The sequence below is a fragment of the Vombatus ursinus genome, unplaced genomic scaffold (assembly GCF_900497805.2).
Source record: "Vombatus ursinus unplaced genomic scaffold, bare-nosed wombat genome assembly UNPS02014808.1, whole genome shotgun sequence".
Classification (NCBI taxonomy): Eukaryota; Metazoa; Chordata; class Mammalia; order Diprotodontia; family Vombatidae; genus Vombatus; species Vombatus ursinus.
This window is the reverse complement of record NW_020954586.1, coordinates 6962725-6988798: the sequence shown is the minus strand read 5'-3', so window position 1 is coordinate 6988798 and position 26074 is coordinate 6962725. Positions and strand designations below refer to the sequence as shown.

General features: G+C 46.1%; 1 protein-coding gene across 1 annotated transcript in view; it reads left to right on the top strand.

Moving 5' to 3' along the window:
• The window catches only part of DGKG (diacylglycerol kinase gamma), a 258329-nt gene extending 232569 nt beyond the window's left edge, over window positions 1-25760 (top strand). The window contains exons 32-38 of the mRNA XM_027875364.1: window positions 231-300; window positions 342-471; window positions 504-644; window positions 5495-5613; window positions 20104-20200; window positions 25259-25351; window positions 25688-25760. Of these exons, the coding sequence (XP_027731165.1) occupies window positions 231-300; window positions 342-471; window positions 504-644; window positions 5495-5613; window positions 20104-20200; window positions 25259-25351; window positions 25688-25760 (723 nt within the window). The remainder of the gene's footprint in view (window positions 1-230; window positions 301-341; window positions 472-503; window positions 645-5494; window positions 5614-20103; window positions 20201-25258; window positions 25352-25687) is intronic.
• Window positions 25761-26074: the final 314 nt, after the last annotated feature.

Sequence of the window (26074 nt, the reverse complement as noted above, 5' to 3'; positions counted from 1 at the left end):
AAGGCCCCAAGCCAACCCAGGAGGTGGAGGAGGAGTACTTGAAGTCTACACACACACACACACACACACACACACACACACACACACGCACACCCCACCCTCAAATAATGGAGGCAAAGAGGGCATTCAACGGGACAGAAACCTCCATCTCATCTGGCTCTGTCTGCTTCCAAACTGGGGGTGGCAATATCCAGGACTGCTGAGCGAAAATAGCTTCTTGATTGGCTCAGGGCTCAGAGGACACCCTTGTCCACCAGACCCCCCAACTCCTGCTAGGCCCCAGGTGGCTTCCCTTTAGAGGTAGGTGCCTTGATCTGCCCACCTGCCACCGTCCACCCCAGAGGGCCCACACGGAGCCAACAGAGTGCTCCTCACAGGTGGCAGAATCCAGACTGAGCTGAAAGACAAGACCAAAGCTTCCCCCCCTTCCCAGCCACCCCCAGGCCAGAGACGTTGGACAAAGCTCCATCTGTGCGGATTCAAAATTGCCCACGAGGGCTCAGAACACGACTCCTGGCAAAGGCCGGCAAGCGTATGTTCGTCTCCTGGTCGTCATTTGAGCTCCAACACGGCTCCCGGCAGTTTTCTGAGAAGGCAGCAATGGGAGTCAGAGGCTGGGGAGCCTTCTGGGTCCAGAGAACGCTGTCAGTTGGAGCGCTTATCAGACTCCTTTCCACCAGGCAGGGTCTGTTGGGAGCAGGCCAGCTGCCTGGGCAGCCCCACACACTGCAGGGCAGGTCTTCGATTTCTTAGCCATTGAACACCTGGGTGGGAGGCAGAAAAACCCGAGGCTTTATTTTGCCAAACAGTGTAATAACAGCACAACGTGAAAACCTTCCTACCACTGCCTTCTCACTACTTCAAGACAAACCAGGTTTCCTGCTGGAGCTCCAAGGCTTGGTGCTGAGAGAGAGACAGGGAGAGATGGAAGGAGAGACGAAAAAAGAAAGAGGGACAAAGGGAGAAAGGCAAAGAGGGAGAGAGGCAGGAAAAACACAGAAGAGGGAGGAAGTGGGATTCAGCACACGCCAGCAGACAACTCGTTTGCTTACTAACACACACACACACACACACACACACACACCCCTCTCCTCCTCTCCCGATGGGGTTTTTATTTATATATTTATTTATAGACTTAAATTGATTGAGAAAGGCCAATGTAGTGAAAGAAGGGAGTGTGTGTGTGTGTGTGTGTGTGTGTGAGAGAGAGAGAGACAGACAGACAGAAAAAAGACAGAGACAGAGAGAAAAAAGAGAAAGAGAGACAGACGGAAGGAGGAGGAGAGAGAAACAAGGAGGAGAGAGAATGAAAAAGAATGAATAGTAGTTGTATTTGTGTGGGAAGAACCACACTGGAGTCAGAGGAACTGGGTTCGAATTCTGCCTCTCTCATTTGAATCAGGACTTGAGAAGTCACCTCCCTAAATCTCATTTTCCTCATCAGCAACAGAGAGGGCTGGACAGGATAGTCTGAAGTCTCTCCCAGCTCTCAACCTATGGATCCCATAGCTAAGACACGGCCCAGGGCACCAACTTTAGAGGCTACTAAGAACCCCATGGGCTCCTTTGGTGCTAGGATGAGTCCCTGAATCTCTTTCTCCCTTCAACATGGCACACATCCTCCCTCCTCCCAAATGACCTCTTTCACACCGTTTTCCCAGGACCTGATTTGGGGTACTCAGTTTAAGATTAAAAATTCCAAATTGGGTTCCTTTGCTGGGTTTGCATTCAATGGGCAATAGATTTCTTCCACGCTCGGCCCCAACCAAAGATTCTGCCATCACATACTTCCCTCTAGTGATCACAAGGATTGGGGGCCATAAAGAGTAATCTCTCCTGAGCTTATGGTTTATATCCTTTTCAGATGGACATGCTGGGGGTGAGGAGGGAGGGCAAAGATCTTTAGTAAAGCAAAGAACCCTGGAGTTTGAATAGGACCCATCTGGACTACTATCATAGATCCAGATCAGCTTCACGTGGGAAAACATTTACCAGCCAATCTGGTCAGTCAATCACTGAGGCTGGCCTTAGGAAGTAAAGGCCTGGATCCCAGGTCTGCTTTAAGACAGAAATGCTCCTCAGTCCAGAGCTGGAGGAAATTATGTTTTGTAACAGAACTGTAGTGTAAGAAAGTCAATTAACTCCCCTATTTACTCTCCTCGTGGTAGAAACCACTGGTGGCAGTGATTTTTGAGGCACCGTGTCCTCTTAGAGCAGGGATTCTTGACCTGGGGTCTATGGACATTTAAAAAAAAGTTTTTTTGATAATTACTGCAATATAATTTGTTTCCTTCATAATCCTAAATATTTTATTTTATACATTTAAAAACATTATTCAGAGGAGGGGGTCTATAGGCTTCCGATACTGCCAAAGAGGTCCCAGACATTAAAAAAAGGTTATGAAGCCCTGTCTTAGAGAGACAAGGAAATGAGAAACTTCATCCAGGGACATCTTCAGACTTCCGGGGCAAGACAGGAGGGATTTCAGCAGAGTTCAATGACCCAAAGTTGATTCCAAAAGTTTTCTCTTTCCTCTAGTTTAAAATTGGAACCAAGCTTCAATCAAGGATGAATTTGCCCTGCTCAGAGATATCTCCCAAGGAATGACTAATACATGATTGAATGAATGAATGGAAAGCATCATATTAAGTGTCATAGTGCCATTAAGTGTCAAGCACTATGTTAAGGGCTGAGGATATAAACAGAAAACCTAAATGGTCTCTGCCGTCAAGAAGCTTACATTCTAAGAGGGTAAGACAACACACTGGAATGCTACTCTGCCTAGTGTCTCCTTCTCCAACAACAGGAGGCTGAGACTAGGAGAAGGGAAGCAGGACTTTGGACACAAGTTGAGCCTGAATTTGAGAGAACAAGAACCAGAGATTGTGGATGTGATGACTATGAAATGTACCTGTAATCAGCCTTGGGCTAAAACACATCCTCTCTCTCCATGGAGGCCTTTTACACCCAGCCCAGCAGTGTGGCTGTGTGTGGGAATCTGGGGATGAATCATAGCACCCCAGATCAGGAGGGAACCTCAAAAACTTCCTAGTCCAACCTATATCTAGAGAAAAATTCTCCAACTTTCCTGATGAATGGTCAGCCAGCTTCTGCTTAGAGATTTCCAGCAAGGAGGACCCCTGCTACAGCAACTGCAGTACACTTGGTACCTGGACTGAAATCCAGATTAAAATGATAGGCCTGCAGCTAAGTAAAGGCTGGCTCCATGACCATTGTATTCTGAAGTCGAGGGAGATTCAGATCCCAGGAGGTCCTGCTGCTAAGAATTTCAGAAAAGCTCTTGCCTAGGCACATGTGTATTCCAGCCTTGCTCCCAAACCTCCTACAGGTGGTTTGTTAAGAAGAAAACCTAATTTTCAGAGCCCTACAAATGAGAAGCTGATCTTGAGACTGAGTATTTGAGACTGAGACTGTTGCAGACATCTCACAGTCAGGATTTAGAGTTTTACTTATTACAGATTTTTAAAAATGGACAAATGACTAGATAGGTAGATAGATAGATGAATGGATGGATGGATGGATGGATGGGTAGATGAATGGATGACTGGCTAGATAGATAACTAGACAGACAGACAGGCAGACAGACAGACAGATAGATAGATAGATAGATAAATAGATAGATAGATGACTGAGTAGAAGGAGTGATTGAGAGTATTGTCATAGATCAAAAAATTAATAGATAGGTGACTAGATAGGCAGATAGATGACTGGATAGATAGAATGAACAAGCAATAGATATATAGATAGTAGATAGGTAGATAGATAGATGGATGGATGGATGAATGGATAGATAAATGGATGGATGGATGGATACATGGATTGAGATAGATGGATAAATAAAAATAGATGATGGTTGGATAACTGGATGATAGATAGATGATAGATGGGTAAATAGAGAATTGAAGGGGATAATATCTGAGGATCATTGATCTAGAGCTGAAAGGACCTGTGGAGTTTAACAAGCTCATTTTACAGATGAGGACATTGAGGCCCTAAAAAGTCACAGGATAATCAACCTAGAGCTAGAAGGGACCTAAGAGGACACCCAGTCCAACCCCATCATTTTACAAATGAGGGAACTAAGGAGGTTGAGTGCCTTGCTCTCATAGGCAGTGATGTTTCTTTTTGGGGGGGTGGGGGTTGGGCAATGGGGTTAAGTGACTTGCCCAAGGTCACACAGCTAGTAAGTGTTGGGCAGTAATGTTTCTTACTCATTCATTCACTCAACAAGCATTTCTCAAATCTTGGCCCTGTATTAGCAGTGTGATAGACAGAGGAGCTACAAAGGCAAAACAAACCCAAACAGTCTCTGCCCTCAAGAAGCTTTTGTTCTATTAGTAAGAGATCATCTAGTCCAATCTCACCCATTTCATAGATGAAGAAACTAAGACCCAGAAAGGTGAAGGGTTCCACCACATATCAACAAGTCAGGGACTCAGATTACAAAGCACAGACTTCATGTCCAGTGTGCTTTCTACCACACCACATTGCTTGAGATTCATTCCACAAATCCTCCCCAAGTAGACAGTCACCAATTCCCACAACACCTGTCTTCCTATGCTATTGACTTTACAGAAATTCTGTGGCCATTATTTTATCCAGCTTTGAAAACTAAAAACAAAAACTGCACACAACACCACAGGCACACATTCCAAGCTTGCCCTCCTTTCTCCATGGTACTAAGAATGAAACTGATGTGCTTTGAGATGTTGTTGTTGTGAACAGGTGGGCAGGAAGGGGCTGCCTCCCAAGACGGTTTTATCATCCTTGGGAGCCCTCAGAGACCTAAGAATGTAAATGATGGAAGGTGAACAGTCACTAGCTTCTCTCAAGAGAGTTCTTTCCACAGATGGAAAAGATACATTAAAATTGCCGAATAAGTTGGGAAACGTTTGGCAGAAAGCAGGAGCCTCTCGCCAGACCAACCTTATATAATAAGTGTGTGTGTTATGTAACATGCAGAATACTTAATATGGTGTATATATTATGTAAATGACATGTCATTTGAAGTAATAATGACAAATATAGACCCACTGATCTCACTATTCAATGACAGATTAGAACACGGAAGTCCCTTTGCCAGAGAGTCTTAAAATGTAGCCCCTCCTGGTGGACCTCATCGATTGCCAGAACAGCATCCACCTCCCCCATCTGCTGGCTCTCTAGTCCCCTCACCTCTTAACTGCCTTCCTTTTCAAATGGGCAGTGCCTTCAGCAAACCAGTGAGAGAGGGCAGGACCCACCAGAAAAGGAAATTCTTCAAAACCTCCTAACTCTTCCTTTTGGCCAGGTGTGTGTGGCTGTGAATTCTACTCCACTTGCATGGGGATCATCCCTTTCCTGACTGCATTGACCATGCCTACCCAGAAGGCCAGAAGTGACCAGGAGCCCACTGGCTGGGACTGAGGTGGCTATTAGCTCTAGCAAGGAACAGGGTCTCCTCTGCCTCCTTCCCCCTGAATGCTCTTGGCAGGGGCAACTGGAGCCACCAGAAAAGAAACACCACAGAGACTACGACCAAGACAGAAGATATCAGGCCACCTGTGGCAGCAGCTCGGTCCAGTGAAAAGCTGGCTAGGTTTGAAGACCTGGGTTCAAATCCCAGTAGTACCACTAATTACTTATAGGACCTTCCCTCCCTTCCACTGCTTTGCTCTAGGTACAGTCAAGTCAACCACCATTTCTGGAAAGGAAAAGTCAGTTAATTACCCTTGGACACCAGCCAGTCAGTCAACAATGGAACAGCATTTGTTATAGCACTTCCTATATGCCAGAGACTGTGCTCAGTGTTGGGGATTCGAAGAAAGGAAAAAAGTATAGTCTCTGACCTCAAGGAGATTACACTCTAACGGGGGAGACAAGACACAAACTCTAGACACACAAAGTATGTACGACATCGATGGAAGACAATCTCAGAAGGAAGGGAAGTGGGGGCCACGAGACCCCTGAAGAAAGGACAGTTTGAAATCTGCATCCTGGCCACCCCTCCCCCAACTTGTGCTGTCCTTCCCCATGAAAACGTCAGCTCCTCAAGGTCAGGGACTGACTTGATTTCTGTATTTGTAACCCCAATGCCTGCTACAAAGCAAGCACTTATTCAATGCTTTTATATTTATTCATTCCTCTGGGCCCCAGTCTCTTTGTCTGCAAAATGAGTGGGGAGGGTTGGTCTAGGGGACCTTTAAGTTTCCTTCAACTTCCTAAGCCTGTGAACCTAGTGCAGGTACAGAGATCTTCTCAGAGGGTCAACATGAGGAAGTGGCATAATGCTGTAGATAGGGCACTGGACTTGGACCTATCTTGCCTGTCCCCTAGTCCAGAACCCATCCCACCTATGCCCAAGTCCAGAACCCATCCTACCTATGCCCAAGTCCAGAACCCATCCCACCTATGCCCAAGTCCAGAACCCATCCATATGCTTAAAAAAAAAAGAAAAGAAAAGAAAAAAAAAGTTCTTTGGAAGAATCTAATTTCTGGCACTTTTGTTGCTGTTAGGTGATCTCCTCAAGGTCATAAAGCTTTGTTGCGGTTGAGTCGGTCCATCGCGTCTGACCCTTCATGACCCCATTTGGGATTCTCTTGGCAAAGATACTGGAGTGGATTGCCATTTCCTTCTCCAGCTCATTTGATGGATGAGGAAACTGAGGCAAACAGGTGAAGGGATTTGCCCAGGGTCACACAGCTAGTAAAGTGTCTGAAGCCAGATTTGAACTCATGAAGCTGAGTCTTCCTGATTCCAGCTCCAGAGCTCTATCCCCTGCGCCATCTAGTCGGCTCTCTGAGAAATTCAATGAAGAAATTAGAAAGATGGGAGGGAAAGTGGGAGGGAATCTCATACTGTCTCGGGCCTAGACTGAATTATTTACAAATGGCACAAATTTATAAGAAATGCATATCCTAAAGACAACCAGAGATGTTAAACACACACATACACACACACATGCACATACACACACATACACACATATACACACACTTACAAACACACACACATATACACACATACATACACACACACACAGCCCCTCCCCGTCCCTCCTGTAGATGAAGTACAAAGAAATCGGTATCATCCCTTGACTCAGGCGATAATTCTTTCTCCCTTTCCCACCGTGTCTCCCTTTGCTGCATAAAAAGATTCTTCCCAGCCAGGACTAAGAAAGCAAGACTCCAGCTGCTGTTCTCCATGCTCAGACTGCACCTGGAGTATTCACTTCCAGCCCCCGAAGTCTGGGAAGGACATGGTTAAGCTGGAGAATGTCCAGAGGAGAACAACAGGGATTGTGCAATGTAGGGATCTGCAGAAGGAGCTAGAAATGTTGAGCTTGGAGATGAGAAGTCTTGGTTGGGGGGCAGGGGTGGGGAAGCTCAGGGTCTTCAGATATGGTGAAGGGCTCTTATGTGGAAAGGAGATTAGTCTTTCCTGCTTAGCCCTAGAGGGCAGAACCAGGAGTTAGAGATGGAAATTATAACGAGGCCCATTAGGCTTGACGCCAGGAAAAACTTCCTAACCTTTCGAGCTGCCCTAAAGAGGAATGAGCCGCCTGACCGAGTTATGGGTTTGCTCTTGACGAAGGCTTCAAGTGGAGGCTGGACGGCCACTGGTCAGGCATGCTGTGGAGCGGATTCTCATTGCCTGACGTCCTGGTCTGGATGAGCCTTCTTGCTCAGAGATTCTATGCCTGCAACATTTATTTTCAGCTATCAGCTAATGATGAACCAATTCTACTTTCAAAAGACATCTGAGAAGGTGAAGTTCCAGTCAACACTCCCAGGAACTAATTCCCTGTGGGGACATATCAGGGAAGGCCAATGGACAGCCTAGGCCACCTGCCACCATCTGTACAATCCTGACCTTCTCGAAGAGGAAGTGAGACACATGCCCTGGGAGAATGCGCAAGCCATGACCTGTCCCAACAGCGCCATACAGGACAACTTCCACTTTTCAATTTCCCACTATTGTGGGAATTTCAGGAAAAGTCCTGATTTTACCTCCATGCCTCCTAAAATGCTAGGTCAATTTCTTCCAGCATCGAAGCACCATCCTCTGGTCTCCTCAGCCTCAGTCTTATTCTTCCATCAAAACATCTCATTGTTTTCTTTACCAAAGAACCCTACCGTTCTGGGTCACATTTAAAACCACCATTCTTCATAGAAAGTAGAAGCAATGTTACCTTGGACTCTGCTATATTCGGTTCTAAAAGATTCATATGGCCAATGCATTTAACCAATCAGTCAACAAGCATTGATTAAATACTTACTGTATTCTAAGCACTGTGTCAGGCACTGAGGATACAAGGACAAAAAGGAAATGATCCATCCAGTTTGAACCATTCTTTCGAAAGTTCACTAAAACATAGATAAGAGAGCAGGAAGGGACCCCAGAGACCCTTCGGCCAAAGGACATACGCTTGATAGCAGACCCAGATTTGGAAGGGACCAAAGGAGTCAACTAATCAACTCCTTCATTTTCCAGAGGAAACCAAGGCCCAGAGAGATGAGATAACTTGTTCAAGGACCACAGATCTAGTCTCCTCTTACTGTTCAGTCATGCGCAACTTTTGGTGGCCCCATTTTGGAGTTTTCTTGGCACGGATGCTAGAGGGGTTTGCATTTCCTTTCCCAGCTCATTTTACAGATGAGGAAACTGAGGCAACGAGAGTGAAGTGACTTGTCCAAGGTCACACAGCTACTAAGTGTCCGAGGCTAGATTTGAACTCATGGAAATGAGCCTTCCTGATTCCAAGCCCGTAGCTCTAGCTACTGCACCACCTGGCTGCCCAAAAGGAACTTCAGAGATCCCCTAATCCACAGAGCAGGAAACTTAGCCCTGAAGAGGTCAAATGGTTCTCACAAGATCACAGAGGCAGTGAGTAGAAGAGCTAGCATTTGGACTCAGGTCTCCTGACTTAAACTCAGCAGTCTTTGCACCGCATCACCAAAGCCTCCGATTTCTGGCTGACTTGGTCCCTGGCACCTGCCCCGGAGTCTCCCCCAACTGCCCTCATGTCTCAACGCCATAAATGTCAATGCTCAACAGTCCTCTCCAGCCCATAGTTGCAAGCAGAGCCCCTGAAAGGAACCTCCAGCAAAGAAGGGGCCACATGTGATCTTAATTAGTGATGAGCGTGGGATGGACCATCTGTGTCCCAGAGAACCGAATGGCAAGCTGCCTTCCGTGTGCCAGGAAAGCTAAGCACTGGGGAGAGCAGGAGAGAACCCAGAGCTGGGATGAGTCTAGGGGTAAAATCAGCAGCACAGAGAGCCAGGCGAGGCCCCAGAGCAAAGCAGAGCTTGGGTACTGATGGTGACGACTAGCCACCCTCTTCTGGGGCCCTGGAAGAGCATCTGGGCTCTTCAGTCATGTCACCCAGTGATGAGCATCCACCAGAAGCACCTTGATATGTTGGAGAATTGAATTATATTTAATCCAACCCCCTCGTTTATAGATGAAATGAAATACAACACAGGAAATGATTCGCCCAAAGTCCTATCTTCAGCATCTATGGAAAAGGCCATGTCACAAGTGAAGTCAGGCTATTGGGCTATGCTTCTGGCACTTCCATTACGTAAACTCTCTTCCCTGGGGTCCAAGACATGCCAACCTCCGTGTCCTGGTGGGCTAGAGGATGGTGAGATACCAACACGTTAACTCAGGCTAGGCGGACGCTTGAGGGTCTGAAAGACACCGGCGTAACAGGGACAATGGGATCGCTCAAACTGGGAGATTCACAGGAATACCAGAGAGGTAGAATTGGGAAGAAAACATGGAGGGCTGCTATAAATACAGCCAAATAATTTATAGAATCAGGGAAATGCAAGTTGAGAAGGAAGGTGGCATCCAAGGCTAGAGGGGGATCTGTTGCAGATCATTTCTCTCCCTCCCTGAAAGAGGGGAGGGCGAATGAAAGGTTTCTAACCAACTACCCAGGAACCTGAAACCACCGGATGTAGCAGCCTTTAACTTCCCAGACATCTGTTGGGTGATAGATCCAGCTAAATATGAATCATCAAAGGGCCTTCTAGGTCACATAGAGGACGGCTCCATGAGGGAGAAAAGTAGGGAATTCAAGGAGGGCAGCAATCCTTAGGATCTGTACCTTAATGATTGCCTGGGGCGGGGGGAGCAAGGAATAAAAGGGAGCTCCAGGAGGCAGGACGAGGCCTGATGGGAAAGCAGGGGAATAAGGTCGAGGTCTAGCAGACGAAAAGACGCAGTGATCTTTCTGTCTTCTTTTAATATTCAACTGAGCAGGGAAGGAGAGGCAAGCATGCCAGCTACTGCCCAAAAATGAAAGAGGGGGCTGCCAGAGGCTCAGAAAAGCTTCTGTTGAAGCTGTCTGCCATGCAGAGGAAGGAGAAGAGGTCCAGGCTCTAGTGACACGATTACTGGAGTTCATAGGTCAAAGGTTAAAAGGGATCTCAGAAGCCATCTAGACCATCTTACAGACGAGGAAACTGAGGCCCCCTTGGGATCATGGCTCCAAAGCCAGAAAGGGTCCCAGAAACCATCTATTCTACTACTCTCCATTTTACAGATGAGGAAACTGAGGCCCAAGAAGGTTAACTGACTTAGGTTCATGCATTAGAATCTCAGAGGCCATGTAACCCACCTCTCATTTTACAAATGAGGAAATATTCGTATATCCAGGAGGGGAGTGTTAAAGGTAGGACTTGAAGCCAGATCTTTGGACAGCAGAGGCAATGTTCTTGCTCCTATACCATGGTCCCTCTCTGATCCGGCCCTGCATTCCCTGCTCCTTCTGCACCCCTGTCTTTAACACGGCATTGCTGCCATCCTGTGCCCTGAAGATGGCGTAGGGATGGAGGGAGGGAAACAGAGCGTGCTCTGTTTAGGGAGTGAAGGAAGTCTAAGGACAAAGAACAGAGCTGATGATCCAAGACCCACAGAACCCCTTCACCCCGGCAGGCCCCACTAAAGCACCAGCTGGGCTACGTCCTGGGTGGCGGCACTGGCCCGGAGGGAACTGGGAGCAGAAGTGGGGGGTGTTCAATAGCTAATGCCCAAGTAATGAGCAGTCAATACAGGGGGATGAAAGTCATGAAAGTCCAACAAGATTGTCTTATCCGTGTAATATAAAGATCCCATTAAAAGACACCTAGAGATTAGACAAGATGCCTAGGGGCAGGTGGGCAAACTGAGGAACTGAGTCATGGTTCTCTAGGGAAAGAAAGGAGAACAGAGCTACTCTTTTATAATTGTTTGGGTCAGGATGTGGAGGATAAGGGGGAACAATCATGAGAAGCAGAATTATAATGAAGTGGAAATAAAGCTCCCTCTAGAACCCGAACACTAAACTTGGACTGCTTTCCAGATAGGGGATTTTAACCAGAAGTTAAGGACAGCAGAACAGTTAAAATAGTTATCTGTTCCCTCTTTAGAAAGGAGAAAAGAAAGTTTTCATTTTTAATGCAGTGTGTCTGTGGGATACGGGCTGATGAATTCATCTGCCCATTTCCGGGATGTCAGATACACTCCAGGACAAAGGTTATACCTTGTGCCAAGAGACCCAGCAAAGAGAGCTCTTGAGGGGATGGCAGGTGTTTGGGGAAAAGAAGAAAAAACGGGTGGTAATCTGTTGGCAAAGTTAAAATGAGCTCCCTGTCGATGTGGTCTTTGGGTCCAGGATAGGGCTTCTTGTCTCTGTTACAGCGATGAGTTTAGATAGCAAAGGTATAAGTGTATAAATCCATAGAAACTTACAAAGTCACAAAGCCTGGGAATGTGTTGATGAATCCAATGGATGGTTGAAAGCTCTCCTTGATTCTTCAGACGGCAGTGTGAATAAGAGACCTAGAGTCCAAAGACCTGGGTTCAAGTTCCAGCTCTTCCAATTTCCTGTCTGTATCACCTTGGGCAAATCACTTAACCTTCTGGACCTCAGTTTGCTCATAAATGAAACCAAAGAGTTGGACTAGATGGTTTCTAAGGTGCCTTCATGCTGTAGAGCCATGAACAACACACACATGTGTGTATGTGTGTATATATGTATGTGTGTATGTGTATATATTTGTGTGTGTTTATGTATATATATGTATACATATATATATATCTGTATGTGTGTGTGTGTGTACATATATATATATATATATATACATATATACATATGAAGGTTATGTTTACTGCCTTGGCTAAACCAGCCCCCAAGAGTTTAGCTTCCTTTATTCTTTCAGTCAGACTGGAAATAAGCCAGCTCCAATGTCATACCTGGGATTGGAGCGTCCTGGGGTAGTTACCTTGAGTTTTTTGTGGGTATTTTTGGAACAGCTGGATTACAAGAGTAAGTTGCACTTTATAAATGTGACTGGAGAGTAGTTTAAAAGGCGTGTTGGACACGAGCTCTGATACCTAGATAAATAAGAGAGGCAGGCTGCCTCGACCACCTTGCAGATGCAAAGACCAGGCAGAATCCTAGCTCTGAGCTAGGAGAGAAATCAGAGATCACTGAGTCTAATGCCCCCACTTTCTAGAGAAGTAAACTGAGACCTAGTGGGCCTCTCAGCTGCTAAGCATCAGACGTGGAATTTGTGAAGCCGGGGGCTTTGACTCACGGGCCAGGTCTCTTTCTTTGTGCCACAGATGTGGAACTGGAAGGGACCCCAAAGGTGATTTAGCCCACCCTCCTCATTTTACAGATGAGGAAAAAGCCGAAGCCCAGCGTGGGTGAAGGGACCCATAGTCTCCCCAGAGCCATGTTTCTGACTTCCACAGAAATGCAGGACCCTCATCACCACACACAAGGCAGAAGGGTGAAGTGGGGTCCCTTCTTGGGGAGGGTCTTGTGGGATGTTCCAGGCTCCAAGGCGATCCCCAGCCGCCTTTAACATTGTTTTTCAGCGGCCTACAAGAGGAAGTAAACAGCACATTAATTACATTCTCAGGAGTAACTAAATTGGGAAGTGTCGTAAATACTAATGAGAAAAGAGATGAAACAAAGGACTGGGAGGAATTAGAAATTCGACCTGGGTCTTCTGGGAGAAAGTCTTCTGAAGCCTCAGGAAGCCGCAGGGAGGTGGCATGATGAATTACACCTAAATTCTGAAGCCAGATCAAAGCACGTGTCATCTCATACACTCTCACTACCCAAGTCCTACATTCTTCATCCAAGGCCTGGCGAGAAGGGCTCCATCCCTCTGTTCATTCATCCAACATGTAGGAAGGGCCTGAGGTGTGCAAAGCACTACAGAGGAATTCGGCAGAGATCATCTAATCCAATGCTTTCATTTTACAGATTTGGAAACTGAGGTCCAGAGACATCATAGGATCCTAGACTCAGAAATGGAAATCCAACTCCCTTATTTTATAAAGGAGCCAATCAAGGCCCAAGGCCACAAAGTAAGTTATTAGAACCAGGCTCCAAACTCCCAAGTGCTCCGCCATCCAGTCCACTCTATTTCTCACCGTACTCAAGTTGACTGGTCTGAGGTCAACCTTGCTACACTTAACATTTGCAAGACGATTCCTCTCCTGATGCTTTATCGCCCAGACTGGAGGGATCTTTTTGAGGAAGAGCAAGGGCTGACGGGGTGAAAGGACTGTGAAGTATGCTATGGAGCCATCCTAGATTTTAAAAAAATTAACGAAATGAGTTGCATCTTCAGGAGAAGCAGAAATTGACAGAAGCTAGAGACAGTGGGGCTGTTAAGACATGTTGTGAATTAGAATCTCGAGCTTTCCGAATCCAAACAACGTTTAATCTAACATAACTGAACTGGAGTTAATTCTTCAATAAATAGTCATTCAAATACTGCTTGAAAACCTTGGGCAATGGGAAGCTCATTCCCTGCCCCCAAGACACTCAACTCCATTTTTGGATAGCTGTCACCATTAGGAAGTTTTTCCTTACTTCAAGCCAAAATTTGCCCTTTTTCTACTCCCACTCATTGCTCTAGCTTCTGACTTCTCGTGCCAAGGAAAACAAATCTAAGCATGATGGCTCTTAAAATACTTGCAGACAACTATTACATTCCCACCAAGACCACTCCCAAATCTTCTCCTATCAAGACTAAAAATCCCCAGTTCTTCAAAAGGTTCTTTCTTGGGCATGCACACCCTACCCTCACCAAGCTGGTTTCCCTCCTCCGGGTGTATACTCTACCTTGTCAATGTCCTTCCTTCAGTTTGGCTCCCAGAACGGACCCCAATGCTCCAGGCATAGACTGACCAGTGCAGAATACTGCAGGAGTCTCACCTCACTCATTTTGGCATTATGCCTCTCTTCATGAAGCTTAGTATAGCATTCCAGTTTCCGGCTGCCATGTTGTAATGTTGACTTAGTGTTGAACCTGCAGTACATGAAAAAGTGCAGACTAATTGTAAGTTGGTCATTCAATTATTTGAGCCCAAATGAGCTTAGATGAAATAAAAAATGTGTCCTCGATGAATTTCCTCTTATTAGATTCCATGTGTTATTTCATGCTAACAGTATCTTTTTGGATACTTACTCTCACGTCCAACGAATTGCCAAACCCTCCCAACTTTGTGTTACTCGCCAGTTTGAAAAGCGTTCAATCCAAGACATTGACAAAAAATGTTTAACCCCGTGGATCCTCCAAAAGAAACCTTTGGCACTCCACAAAGACCTTTTTCTCAGCTGACATCAACTCATGAATCTCCTCTTCTGGGTCAGCCACTTCATCCAGCTGTGAATCCATACTGTCCATATCTATCATCCAGTCTGGCCCAGTAGATAGAGTGCCAGCCCTGGAGACAGGAAGACTCATCTTCCTGAGTTCAAATCTGGCCTCAAACACTTCCTAGCTGTGTGACCCCGGGAAAGTCACTTTACCCCGTTTGCCTCAGTTTCTCATCTGTAAAATGAGTTGGAGAAGGAAATGGCAAACCACTCTAGTATCTTTGCCAAGAAAACTCCAAATGAGGTCACCAAGAGTCAGATGCCACTGAAACAACTGTACAATTGTCAGATAACATCTGTTAACATCCAGGTACAGCCTTTCAGAGGTATCCTTTTAACCTACCATCCTACTCACACTGTCAAGAGAAATAATGAGGCCAGATTTGCATGATAACCCTAATGAACCCATACTAGCTCACATGATCACTACTTCCTTTTTCTAAGTACTTGTAGACAACTGTATATAAAAATATGTTTTCAAATTCTTTCCAGGAATTGGAGTCAGGCTTTCCAGCATAAGGTTGCAAGAATTTGTCTGCTTCCCCTTTTCAAAAACTGGAGTCGCTCAGTGGCACTTTTCCTGTTTTTCACAGTTTTTCAAAAGTCACTCCTATGACTCAGAAATCATACCCAAAAGTCCTTTCTGTGCCCTGGGATAGAGTCTGTCAGAGTTAGCAACTTGAAATCAGTGAGGATGGCCCCCTACTTCCTCTGAATTCTGAAAGATGAAATTGTCATCAATAGATGTCCACACAGCCAGCCTGCCATCTTTACTAGGCCCTGCCTCCAGGCTGAATTTGTGATGTCCTCCTGGAAGTTTTTATCCATTTCTTTTTTCTGGCAGGGTGGTGTATGATATACTCACAGAATCACAAAATTTCTGAGGAGGAAGGATCAGAAACCATCTAGTCTAAGTTACCTGCTCCTGTCCCAGTACTGTTTCTATTTATCTCTCCATAGATTCTCAATGAAGTGTTCTCTCTCTCTGGTTCACAAATCTCTTCGCTCTCCTGCTTGTCTATCTTCTCACTAGTCCCCTTGTCACTGAGGCCAGAGGCCATGTCTTGGAGGACTTAGTTTTTGCAGCTCCAAGTCTCCTGGGTCCCCCACTCCAGGCTGTGCTGGAGTCAGCTCCCCAGAGCCCAATTTTTGTGTGAATGCTACAAACCAAGGCTTGACCCATCATTTTGTCCATCAGCATTCTAGACTTAAGAAAGTGATGGATGAAATGTTAATCATTCAGATTAAACTTAAAAAGTTTTGCATGAGTACATTTTTTTTTACTGGTAAGCCAGTTATGAAGCATTTCCCAGCGCACACCTGCTCTAGACCCCAGCTGGTGAGTGTGTCCCATGGCCCACCATTCCCAGGTTGCTCTCTTCTCACCAGCTATCCTGCTTCCACCCACACCCCCTCTGCTACTCTCTCCAGCTTCCAGTTCTGGAACCAGCATCAAATCAATACTGCCATTGCTGCTGGAAAAGGTGGCGAATCCACTGCACTAAGGCTACACTCACAATTCCTATGACTTTCCAAAATAAAATAATCCTCCTTGGCCACCATTATGCTCTAGGCCTTGTCTTCCCCTACTAGAACATAAAGCTCTTTGAGGGCAAGGACTGTATTTGCTTTTGTATTTATAATGCCAGCACTTCTCAAGGTGCTGGGCCCACTTAATAAATACTTTTTCATTGATTTATTCATTCTTTTTTCATATTTTCATTTATTCATCAGAATATAGTTCTGTGATAATAGCCAATAATAGTTAACATTTATATGGTACCTACGATGTGCCAGGCATTGTGCTAAGTGCTTTACAAATATTATCTCGTTTGATCCTCATGACAACTCCAGGAGGTAGGTGCTATTATTATCCCCTTTTTCTAGGTGAGGAAACTGAGGCAGACAAAGGTTAAGTGATTGCCCAGGGCCACACAGCTAGTAAGTGGCTAAGGCTGGATATAAAAAGTGCTGCTCCACTGCCTGGATTCCAACTATCCCTCTGATGCATATTATCTGTGTAACTGTGGGCAAATTCTTTTACCTCCCTAAGGCTCAGTTGCTTCACCTGTAAAATAAGGGGAGAGCTGGACGACCTCTGAGGTCCCTTATCACCCATCTCTGATCCTGTAATCCAGCAATCTCTCCCAGCTAACCCATCCCTTCTGAATATGGCGTCTCCTTCCATTGCCATATTCCAGTGATGAATCACATCCTGACATGTTCCAGGGATCCCCAGGAGGTCAAACGTATCTCCTTGCATCAATAGCTCTATTAATAAAGATTAAGTCCACTCTGAGCATGTGTGCATAGACATGGGTACTGTCCCTCCTCTGCCTGGATATTGTTTTCCTGGGCTTGGGGACCGACGGTCTTCTTCCTATGACTTACCGGAGAGTTGGGGGGAGATCTAAAAGGGAGGGTGCATGACCATCTCTTAGATGGCCTCTAACCTCCTTCTAGTTCTAAATCTAGAACCCTCTGGTCCCTCCTTTTCCACTTTGAAAGTCAAAATTGGGAGGGGGAAGCAAACTGTCTCTGCCCGTCCACTGTGCTGGGAGCTCCTGACATCAGCACCTGTATGACTGGGTCTTCCTTCTGCCTTGTGTTCACCATTGTAGAAAGGGACATTAGCCTGTTTTCAGTTTACTGATCTCTTGGTTGTATCCAGACCAGAGAGGGAGCGCTACTTCCGCTGGAGAGTGTCCAGCGTTCTTCTTGATTGGAAGATCTGGTCTCTTACAAAGTGCCACTGGTAAATGTGGTTGCTTCTGTTCCTTCTCTGGATCTCATTTTTCCACCCTGTACCTCGTTGGATTTTTTTTTCCTTTAGAAGTTATTGTTCAGTCTTTCAGTTGTATCCAACTCTTCATGACCCCATGGACCATACTGTCCATGGGGTTTTCTTAGCAAAGATACTGGAGTGGGTTGCCATTTCCTTCCCCAATGGATTAAAGCAAATAGGGTTAAGTGACTTGCCCAGAATGGCACAACTAATACGTGTGTGAGGCTGGGTTTGAACTCAAGTCTTCCTGACTCCAAGACCAATGCTTTACGCCTGGCTGCTTCTTGAATTTCCTCTCCCCTTTTTCAAAGAAACTCTTCATTCTCCCTTAGGAGCCAGAAAATAGGAAAGCAGAAGGGAAACAGATAATTGAGAGAAATCTCTGCAGCAAATTTCTCTAATTTCCAAGATATGTAAGAAACTGATTTAAATTTATAAGAATAAAAGACATTCCCCAATTAGTATATAGTCAAAGAATATCATCAGGCAGTTTTCTGAATAAGAAATATAAGCTAACAATAGCCATATCATTAATAATTAGAGAAATGTAAAATAAAGCAACTCTGAGGTTCTACTTCATACCCACCAGACTGGGAAAGCTGGGGGCAGCTAGATGGCACAGTAGATAGAGCACCGGCCCTGCAGTCAGCGGGATCTGAGTTCAAATCCGGCCTCAGACACTTGACACTTACTGTCTGTGTGACCCTAGGCAAGTCACTTAACCCCATTGCCTAGCCACAATAAAAAAATAAAAAAACCACAGACTGGGAAAGCTGACCAAAAAAAAGAAAAATGAAAAACACAAGAGGGGCTTTGGAGAAAACTAATGCTGGTACACCCACACATTGTTGGTAGAGCTGTGAATTGGTCTGGCCATTCTGGAAAGTAATTTGGAACTATGCCCAAATTATCATTAAATTGGGCATACCCTTTGAACCACTGATATCACAACCAGGCATATACTTTCAAAGAAATCAAAGAAAGAGGAAAGCAATATATAAAAGTATCTTTTGTGGTAGTAAAGAACTAGAAACTAAGGGAGATAGTGATATCCATCACTTGGGGAATGGAATTATTGTAAATAAATGTAACAGATTACTACTGTGCCCTAGGAAATGATGAAAAGAAGAAACCTGGGAAGATTTGTATGAACTAATACAGAATAAAGCAAGCAGACCCAGAATGACAATTCCTACAATAACACTATTGCAAAAAATGCACAACTCTGTAAGTCATAAGAATTCTGATCAGTGCAGTGACCAACCATGATTCCAGAGGACCACTGATGAAGCATGTTACCCATCTCCTGGGAGGGAGGTGACCAACCCAAAATGTCAAATGAGACAAGCATTTTTGGACATGGCCAATGTGGGAACTTGTTTTGTTCAACTATGCATATTTGTAATAAAGGTTTTATTTCCCTTTTATTTCTTTCCCTGAGGGGAATAAGATAGGAAAGAAAGAAAAGAAAAGCTGCTTAGTTGAAAAACTATTTTAATTTTAAAAAAAAGAAAACTTTGTTCCTATCCCTTGACGATTATTGAGGAGTCAATGGCTCACGTATTTTGAAGGAATTTTCTTAGTAGTCAGATTCCTCTTACAACATTTGTTATTTTAATCAAAATGACTTCATGGGGAAAAAATAAGAGAAAAGAAACCTTCCCTGCAGTCCTTTGACCTCCTCCTCTAGCAAGAAGAGCAACCTTCATTCTGTGCCTCATCCATCAATGAGTGCCAAAGAGTCATGTGAACGAGGCTAGAGAGGCCGCGAGAGCTGTTTCTTGGCACCAGAAACAGCACAAATATGGCAAGATCCCTGCGGGTCACTGGCACGTTCCCCTCACCCACCATCCTTACTGAAACTGAGCTCCTCTGTTCTCTGCGGTTCTCACTGCCAACTGGAGGGCAAACTACCTATTTGCCTGTTCACTCTCTAGGGGGGATCCTGAAAGAAGGTCTTTTTTTTTTCTTTTTCTAAATAAGGAACTCTTTTTTTTCTGGGACTTTCCCACCTTCTCTCCCATTCCTATAACACTTTCCTCAAAATAACCCCATGAGATAGATAAGTGGTGCACAGAAAAATGACTCTTACGTATGTAATGCATGATTTGAGGCTTGCAAAACACTCCACAAATTAGGGCATCCCAAAAGTCTTAGTGAGGTTTTAAGCTTTGGGGGTAGCATGTACATTATATTATCACCCCCATTTCATAGATGAGGAAACTAAGGCTCAGAGAGCTGAAATGTTGAGGTCGCAGCTAGTTAAGTATCAGGACCTCAGCTTGGACCCAAGCCTCCAGACTAAGAACAGAGCTCTGTCCACTACTCCAAGCTGTCTCTCATTAGCTGAGGCATGAGGCATTATTTGCTCAAAAGCCTTTGACTTGCAGTGAGCAAATTCCTACCCATGCCTTCAAGAGGGGAAGATTAAGAAGCCAGCCCAGGAAAATCACCACCACTAGGGAATGGCCTCCTTCCACCCCTTCCTCTCTGCCTAGACACCCAAAGGCCATTCAAGGCAGCAAGGTGGGAAGAAGATGGTGGTGATTTATACCACTTGGATGAGCTAGGAGTCATCGAGTATAATCAGTGGAATGGAAGACCACCAGGTCTTGCCGTCTGCCCTGTGGATGTGCCCTCCAGCCCAGGCCTTGCCATCTGCCCTCTACTGCATCATCCAGACTTCCGGGGCTCTCCAGGCAGCTTGGACTCTTATCTGTGTCATCTCCTCCTATTATAGGTGAGACCCTGGAGAATGGGAACTGCCTCACTTTTTCTATTTGTAACCCCAGCACTTAGCAGCATGCTTGGCACATAGCTAGAATTTAATAAATGTGTTTTGTTTTTCATTTAGACTGGAAAGACAACAGCTAACGTACACAGAGCTTACTATGTGCCAGGCCCTGTGCTAAGAGCTTTACAAATATTATCTCATTTCATCCTCACAACAACCCTGGAAAGCAGGTGCTGCTATTATCCCCATTTTACAGATGAGGAAACTGAGGCTAAGTGACTTGCCCAGGGTTACACAGTTTCTATCCTCTGCACCACCTAGCTGTGTGATGACCTTGAAGTCAGATGTTTGTTGCTGTTTAGTCATTTTTCAGTTGTGTCTGATTCTTTGTGACCCCATTTGGGGTTTTCTTGGCAAAGACACTAGAGTGGTTCACCTTTTTCCTTCTCCAGCTCATTTTACAGATGAGGGAACTGGGGCAAATAGGGCTAAGTGACTTGCCCAAGGTCACACAGCTAGTAAGTGTCTGGGGTCAGATTTGAACTCAGGTCTTGCTGACTCCATATTGCACTCTATGCAATATGGTGGTGCCACCTAGCTGCTGAAGTCAGGTGACCTAGATTTAAATCCTGCTTCTGATATTTACTACCTGTGTGACTTTGAGGAAGTCGCTTGATCTCTCTGTTTCCTCATCTGTAAAATGAATGAGTTAAGCTAGGGGCCTTCCGCTCCTGACTGGGAAGAAGGTCTTCTTCTTTTCTCATCTCCATTCTCACCATCGATCCAACAACCGCCAAAGTCTCCTGGCTTCTTGCCCCTTTTGCCTGTCTCCTGTCCTCCCTAATGGAGTACCCCAGTGATGCCTGGGTAGGGATGACTCATCTCCCATTTGGCAGGAGACAAATCTTTCTAGTCCCCACGAGCCGAGGATCCCTTCTCCCTTCACTCATTCTCCCCACGGCTTCCCCTTCCCCCACCTCTTTTTGGTGAGTTAGCTGCACAGAACATTTCCTTCTTCCTCCCCGGCACTCAGAACCTAAAGGAAACGACGCCAAAGGAATGAAGCTTTTGTGGGCTGAGGCAGAGATGACAATGGTTTTCACCAGCCTCAGGTAGGAATATGTTTTCCTGGCCCAGCCCGGTGTTTATGCAAAGCCAGTCATTTCCAGGCTCACTCCTGCAAACTCACCCTTGGCCAAGACTTTCAGAATCTGTTCGTCTGCACAAAATCCCATGTGTGGGCTCCCCGGGGCTTATATAAGCAAATCTGGCAGCGTCTTCATCGAGAGATGAATGGCCAGCCATGTCATGTGGGAGAGCTCTCACATGCCTTGCCTAGAGAACATTGATCTCTCTCTAAAAGAAAATCAAAGCTGTATATCTTTAGGGCAGAGCCAGTCTGTGATGCCCCTCGGTCCCTCTCCATCGGCCCTTCTTATAGACTAGGAGGACATGAAAAGGAGCATTTCCCAACATTTTTCAGGGACCCAAACATCACAAGATCAGACTTAAAGATGTAAGGAACTTTAGACAGCACCTAATCCATCCTCTTGCAGGTGAGGACGCTGAAGCCCAGATGTGCCCAGGAGTACACAGCCAGGGTCCAAATTGAGCTCCAAACCCAGGGTTATCCTGCTGGGTTGTGAGGATCGGAAAGGGAATTTAGAGACCACTGTGTCTGAGTTCCTGCCCCTTTTCTTCTTCTCTTCTCCATGGGGGTCCATTGCTTCAAGCCAGGCTCCTCTGTTAGAGCCACTGGCTTAAAAGCATCTACTAAGAAGGTGGAAAATGCAGTGTGAGGTTTGAGGGTCAGCACTGATCCCAGGAAAGGAATCACTCAACTCTGACTCTTACTACTTGTGTTACTCTCTGGGCCTCAGTTTCTTCATCTGTAACATCAGGAGGTGGGAGTAGATGGTTTCTAAGACCACTTCAAGACCAAGTTAGTTCTAGGATTCTTTGGTCTTTGGAAAGGGGCACCTTTTTGTAGCTCTCCAATGTGATACCCAGGTTAAGACCTTTGTGAAACCAGCCCCAGTGGATAGCATCCAGCAGAGGGTCAGTTGAGGGTGGGGAGCCTGGGGATGAAGAAGGACAAAGGAAACAGGGATTCCCACCTTCCCCTGAAGCAGCTTACTGAGGGTAGCTGAAACCACTTTAAGCCAAGCTCTGAGGAGAGCAGCCAGCACCACGCTCTGAGTGAGATGTCCCTCCTCTCAGTAAATAACATCTGCAGACATTTGGCAGATGTCTAAAAAGGTAGGTGCCCGCGGGGAAATGATTCTGCCTCCTAATGTTCTCGGAGAGCACTCCAGACTTTTTCCCAGACTCGTTTTCTGAGGGGAGAAGGCAAACTTTAGGACGCGGGTTTCAGGAAATCCGAAAGGGAGAAGCTGAAGTGGCCGAAGGGTCCCTCGACTAGAAGGGACCTCAGAGCCCACCTGGCTGAACCTCAGCATTTTGCAAATAAGGAAACTGAGAACCAGAGAGAAGTGACTCAGGATCACAGATTCAAAGAAGAAAGGGTCCTCTTTGGCCATCTAGTCCAACCACCACATTTTACAGCTGAAGAAACTGAGGCAGAAGTCCAAAAGCACACAGGAAGTATCAGAGCCGAGATATGAACCCAGCTCCTCCGACTCCCCCCTCCCATGGAGTCAGCACGCCCCAGAACTCAGCTTGCTGCATGCCTAGCGGCACAGCCCACCGACAATGGATCTGAAGGAGAAGGAAGAAATATTGCAAGGAGGAAACTGTTTGCAAGGTGGCCGTCTCCAACTATGAGAAAAAGAGCAAGTGTGGTCCAGCTAGGGACGGAAATCCCTTTCAAGTTAAGACACTGACTGACATCCTCTGCTTAGCTCTCTGAGATGCCGCCTGGGACAGACGTCCAGGTCTCTTCTCTAATGCTTTGAAAGAGGAGATAGAGAGCGTGAATTCCCCTACCTCCTTCCTAATACCTCTTCTCTCTCCTACATTTCATGGTGCACAGCCAAAGATACTTCTTGGGCTCAGGAGAATCACAGGAATTAAAGCTGGAGCGGATGTCAAAGACCTTCATTTTACAAAGGAGGCAACTGAGGCCCCGTGAGCTCAAGTGACTTGCCCGAGTGGCCAAGGTGGGATCTGAACTCATGCCCTCTAACTCAAAATCAAGCGGTCTCTCGTCAACACCACATCTCTGCAAATCATAAGGAAAGAGTACTGCATCTGGTGTCCAAGGAGCTGAGTTCAAATCCCATCCAAGCACCCCAAAACCTCTAGGTGTACCTCTCACTGCACTGTTGATACTTACTGAGCACGTCGCTGCCCCTCTGCTGACCTCAGCTCCTCATCTATAAAATCAGAGGGGGCTAGACAGGACATTCCCCAGGGTCCCTCCAGCTCTGGATCTAAGATCCTTTTGATGGACCAAGACTTAGGAAGCACCCACGAGGGACGGTGGCAAATACAGAAGTGTGACAGTCCTGGCCTCAGAGGGCTTATTTTCTCTTAGGGAGAATACAAAAGCCGGTATAATAAAAAAGATAGCAATCCCAGATCACATCTGTTCCTACAGTTAAGACCACCACAAAATCCCCATTCGATCCCTTTCAATATCTGACACAATCTTCCCATACACCCAACCGGCAGGGCAGGAAACAGTGATCTGATGCCACCAAGCCTTTCACTGTAACTTAGAATGAATCACTGTCCTTGGGGTAAATTGCATTTGCCTCTGACCCCCAGCCGGTCACATTCTCCCCCTCTTTTCCTTCGGAGTTTCTAATACCATGGGCTCTCAGAATGACTGGGGAAAAAATGCCCTGTTCCCACCTCTCAGCATTTCCTTCCTTCTGCTTCTCCTTCTCCTTCTCACCAGCACCGGAGAAATGGAAAGACCCTCCCCACTGGGAGTCAGGACCCCTGGCTTCTGGTTTCAGTTCTGCTTTTAACTATGTGATCGTAGTAAAAGCCTCAGTTTCTTCATCTGTAAAATAAGCCTTTTAGTTTAGCTCTAAAATTCTGTGATCCCATAGTCTGTTCCTCTCTCCTACCTTTTTCCTCCTCACTCCATGCTTCTTCTTGCATCCATTCAGCCCCTCTGGTCTTCATTCTCCCACTTTCTTTTCCTTTATTTATTCTCACTATAATTTACTTGCCCTTTCTCCTTTTCTTCCAGTTTTCAGGTGTTCGGGTATATAGGCAGACGGCCAAGGAATATCCTCAGAAGTCATGGGGTCCTTATCTATGCCACCAGATTTAAAATGCATAGCAAAATACATTCTCCATCGTGGCCTCCAAAATCTCCAAAAAACGGTCCAGGATCCAAATTTGGAAGAAACCTCAAAAGCCGTCTGGTCCAACTCCCTCCTTATGGATGAAGAAACTGTGAGGGTTATGACTTGCCCAAGGCCACTTAGTAAGTATCAGGAGTGGATTTAAACCCAGGAAATCCCCAAATTTCCCTTTATGATCCCATGCTAAAATTTTAGAAGCATAGATTCAGAACTAGAAGGAACCTGAGAGGTCAACATCTTGCTGCAGTGGGTAGAGCACTGGACTTGGAGTCAGGATGACATGAGTTCGAAGCCTTCCTCAGACATTATCTGTGTTACCCTGGACAAATCATTTAATCTCCCTGAGCCTCAGTTTCCTGGTCTCTGAAATGATGAGACTCCGTGGTGTCTGAGGTGTCATTCAGCTGTAGTTCGATGATCTAAAGGACAGGGGTACTTGGATGGGGGGAGGGGGAGTGGGAAAGACACTTGTGTCTTCGAGTTCTGTTTGTTGAGGATGTGCACAAGGACCTGACCTTCAGCCTGTATGTCAAAGGCCTTTTTTGTAGACTGAGAATAAACCTGTGAGACTGGCCCTTCCCCAGCCCCCACCCCACAGTAAACACCCATCCCAAACAGAAATGCTTTCATCGGCACTGAATGCAATGTAGGCATCTCAGAGAAACTGCCAAGTCAATCCAAATATAATTTCCAAGAAGCCGTCTTAGTAAGAGGGGGAATTGATTAAACTGCATTCTCTGCTCTCCTGAAAATGAGTGATGCCTTCCTCTCCTTCTCCCGGCAGCCTTGCTCAGTCCATTAGGCTGCCCTGGAAGGGAGCCGATGCTGGCCTAGGGGAGGCAGGCGACGCGGGACGGCGGCGTGGAGGAGGCTGGGGGTGGCGCTCTTGTCTTGGCAGCCTTGGCCAAATCATGCCGCCTCTCTCAGCTTTATTTTCCTCCTCTGGAACTCGCTGGAAAAGACCCAGATGTTGGGAAATAATGAAGACAAAAGGAAAAGAGGACGGCAGTATGGGGTAGTGGCTAGAGCACAGGATTTGGAGTCAAAAAGACCTGGAATCAAGTCCAACCTTAGTAGTTCTGTGATCCTGGGCAAATCACTTCCTCTCTGGCCCTCAGTCTCCCCCCTGTAAAGTCGGATCTTGGACCGGACAGCCATGGAGGTCCCTTCCACTTCTAAACCTATGACCCCCTGATCTCTGTGGTCTTTCCAGAGGTGCCCAACTACACGGGACGCTGGCAAAGGCAGCTGATGCTGCTCGATGGAGTCTGGGGAGCGGGGATTAAGACCTTCTCAAGTCCGCAACACACTGGGCCCAGAGAGAGAGGACACAGCATGCGCCAGAACATGGCAAAAGAGAAAAAAGAAGAAGGTAAGATGATGCCACCATCACCTCTGGTCAACCACCTCAGAGCCCCACGCTGAGGGAGCAGCCTGGAGCCCCGGAAAGAGATGGAGGCAGATGGTACAGATTCCAAACCCACCTCCAATATCACCCCAGACAAGGAACTGAGCTTTCCTGGAGCAGCCTGGAGCCCTGGAAACAGATGGAGGCAGATGGCACGGATTCCAAACCCACCTCCAATGTCACCCCGGACAA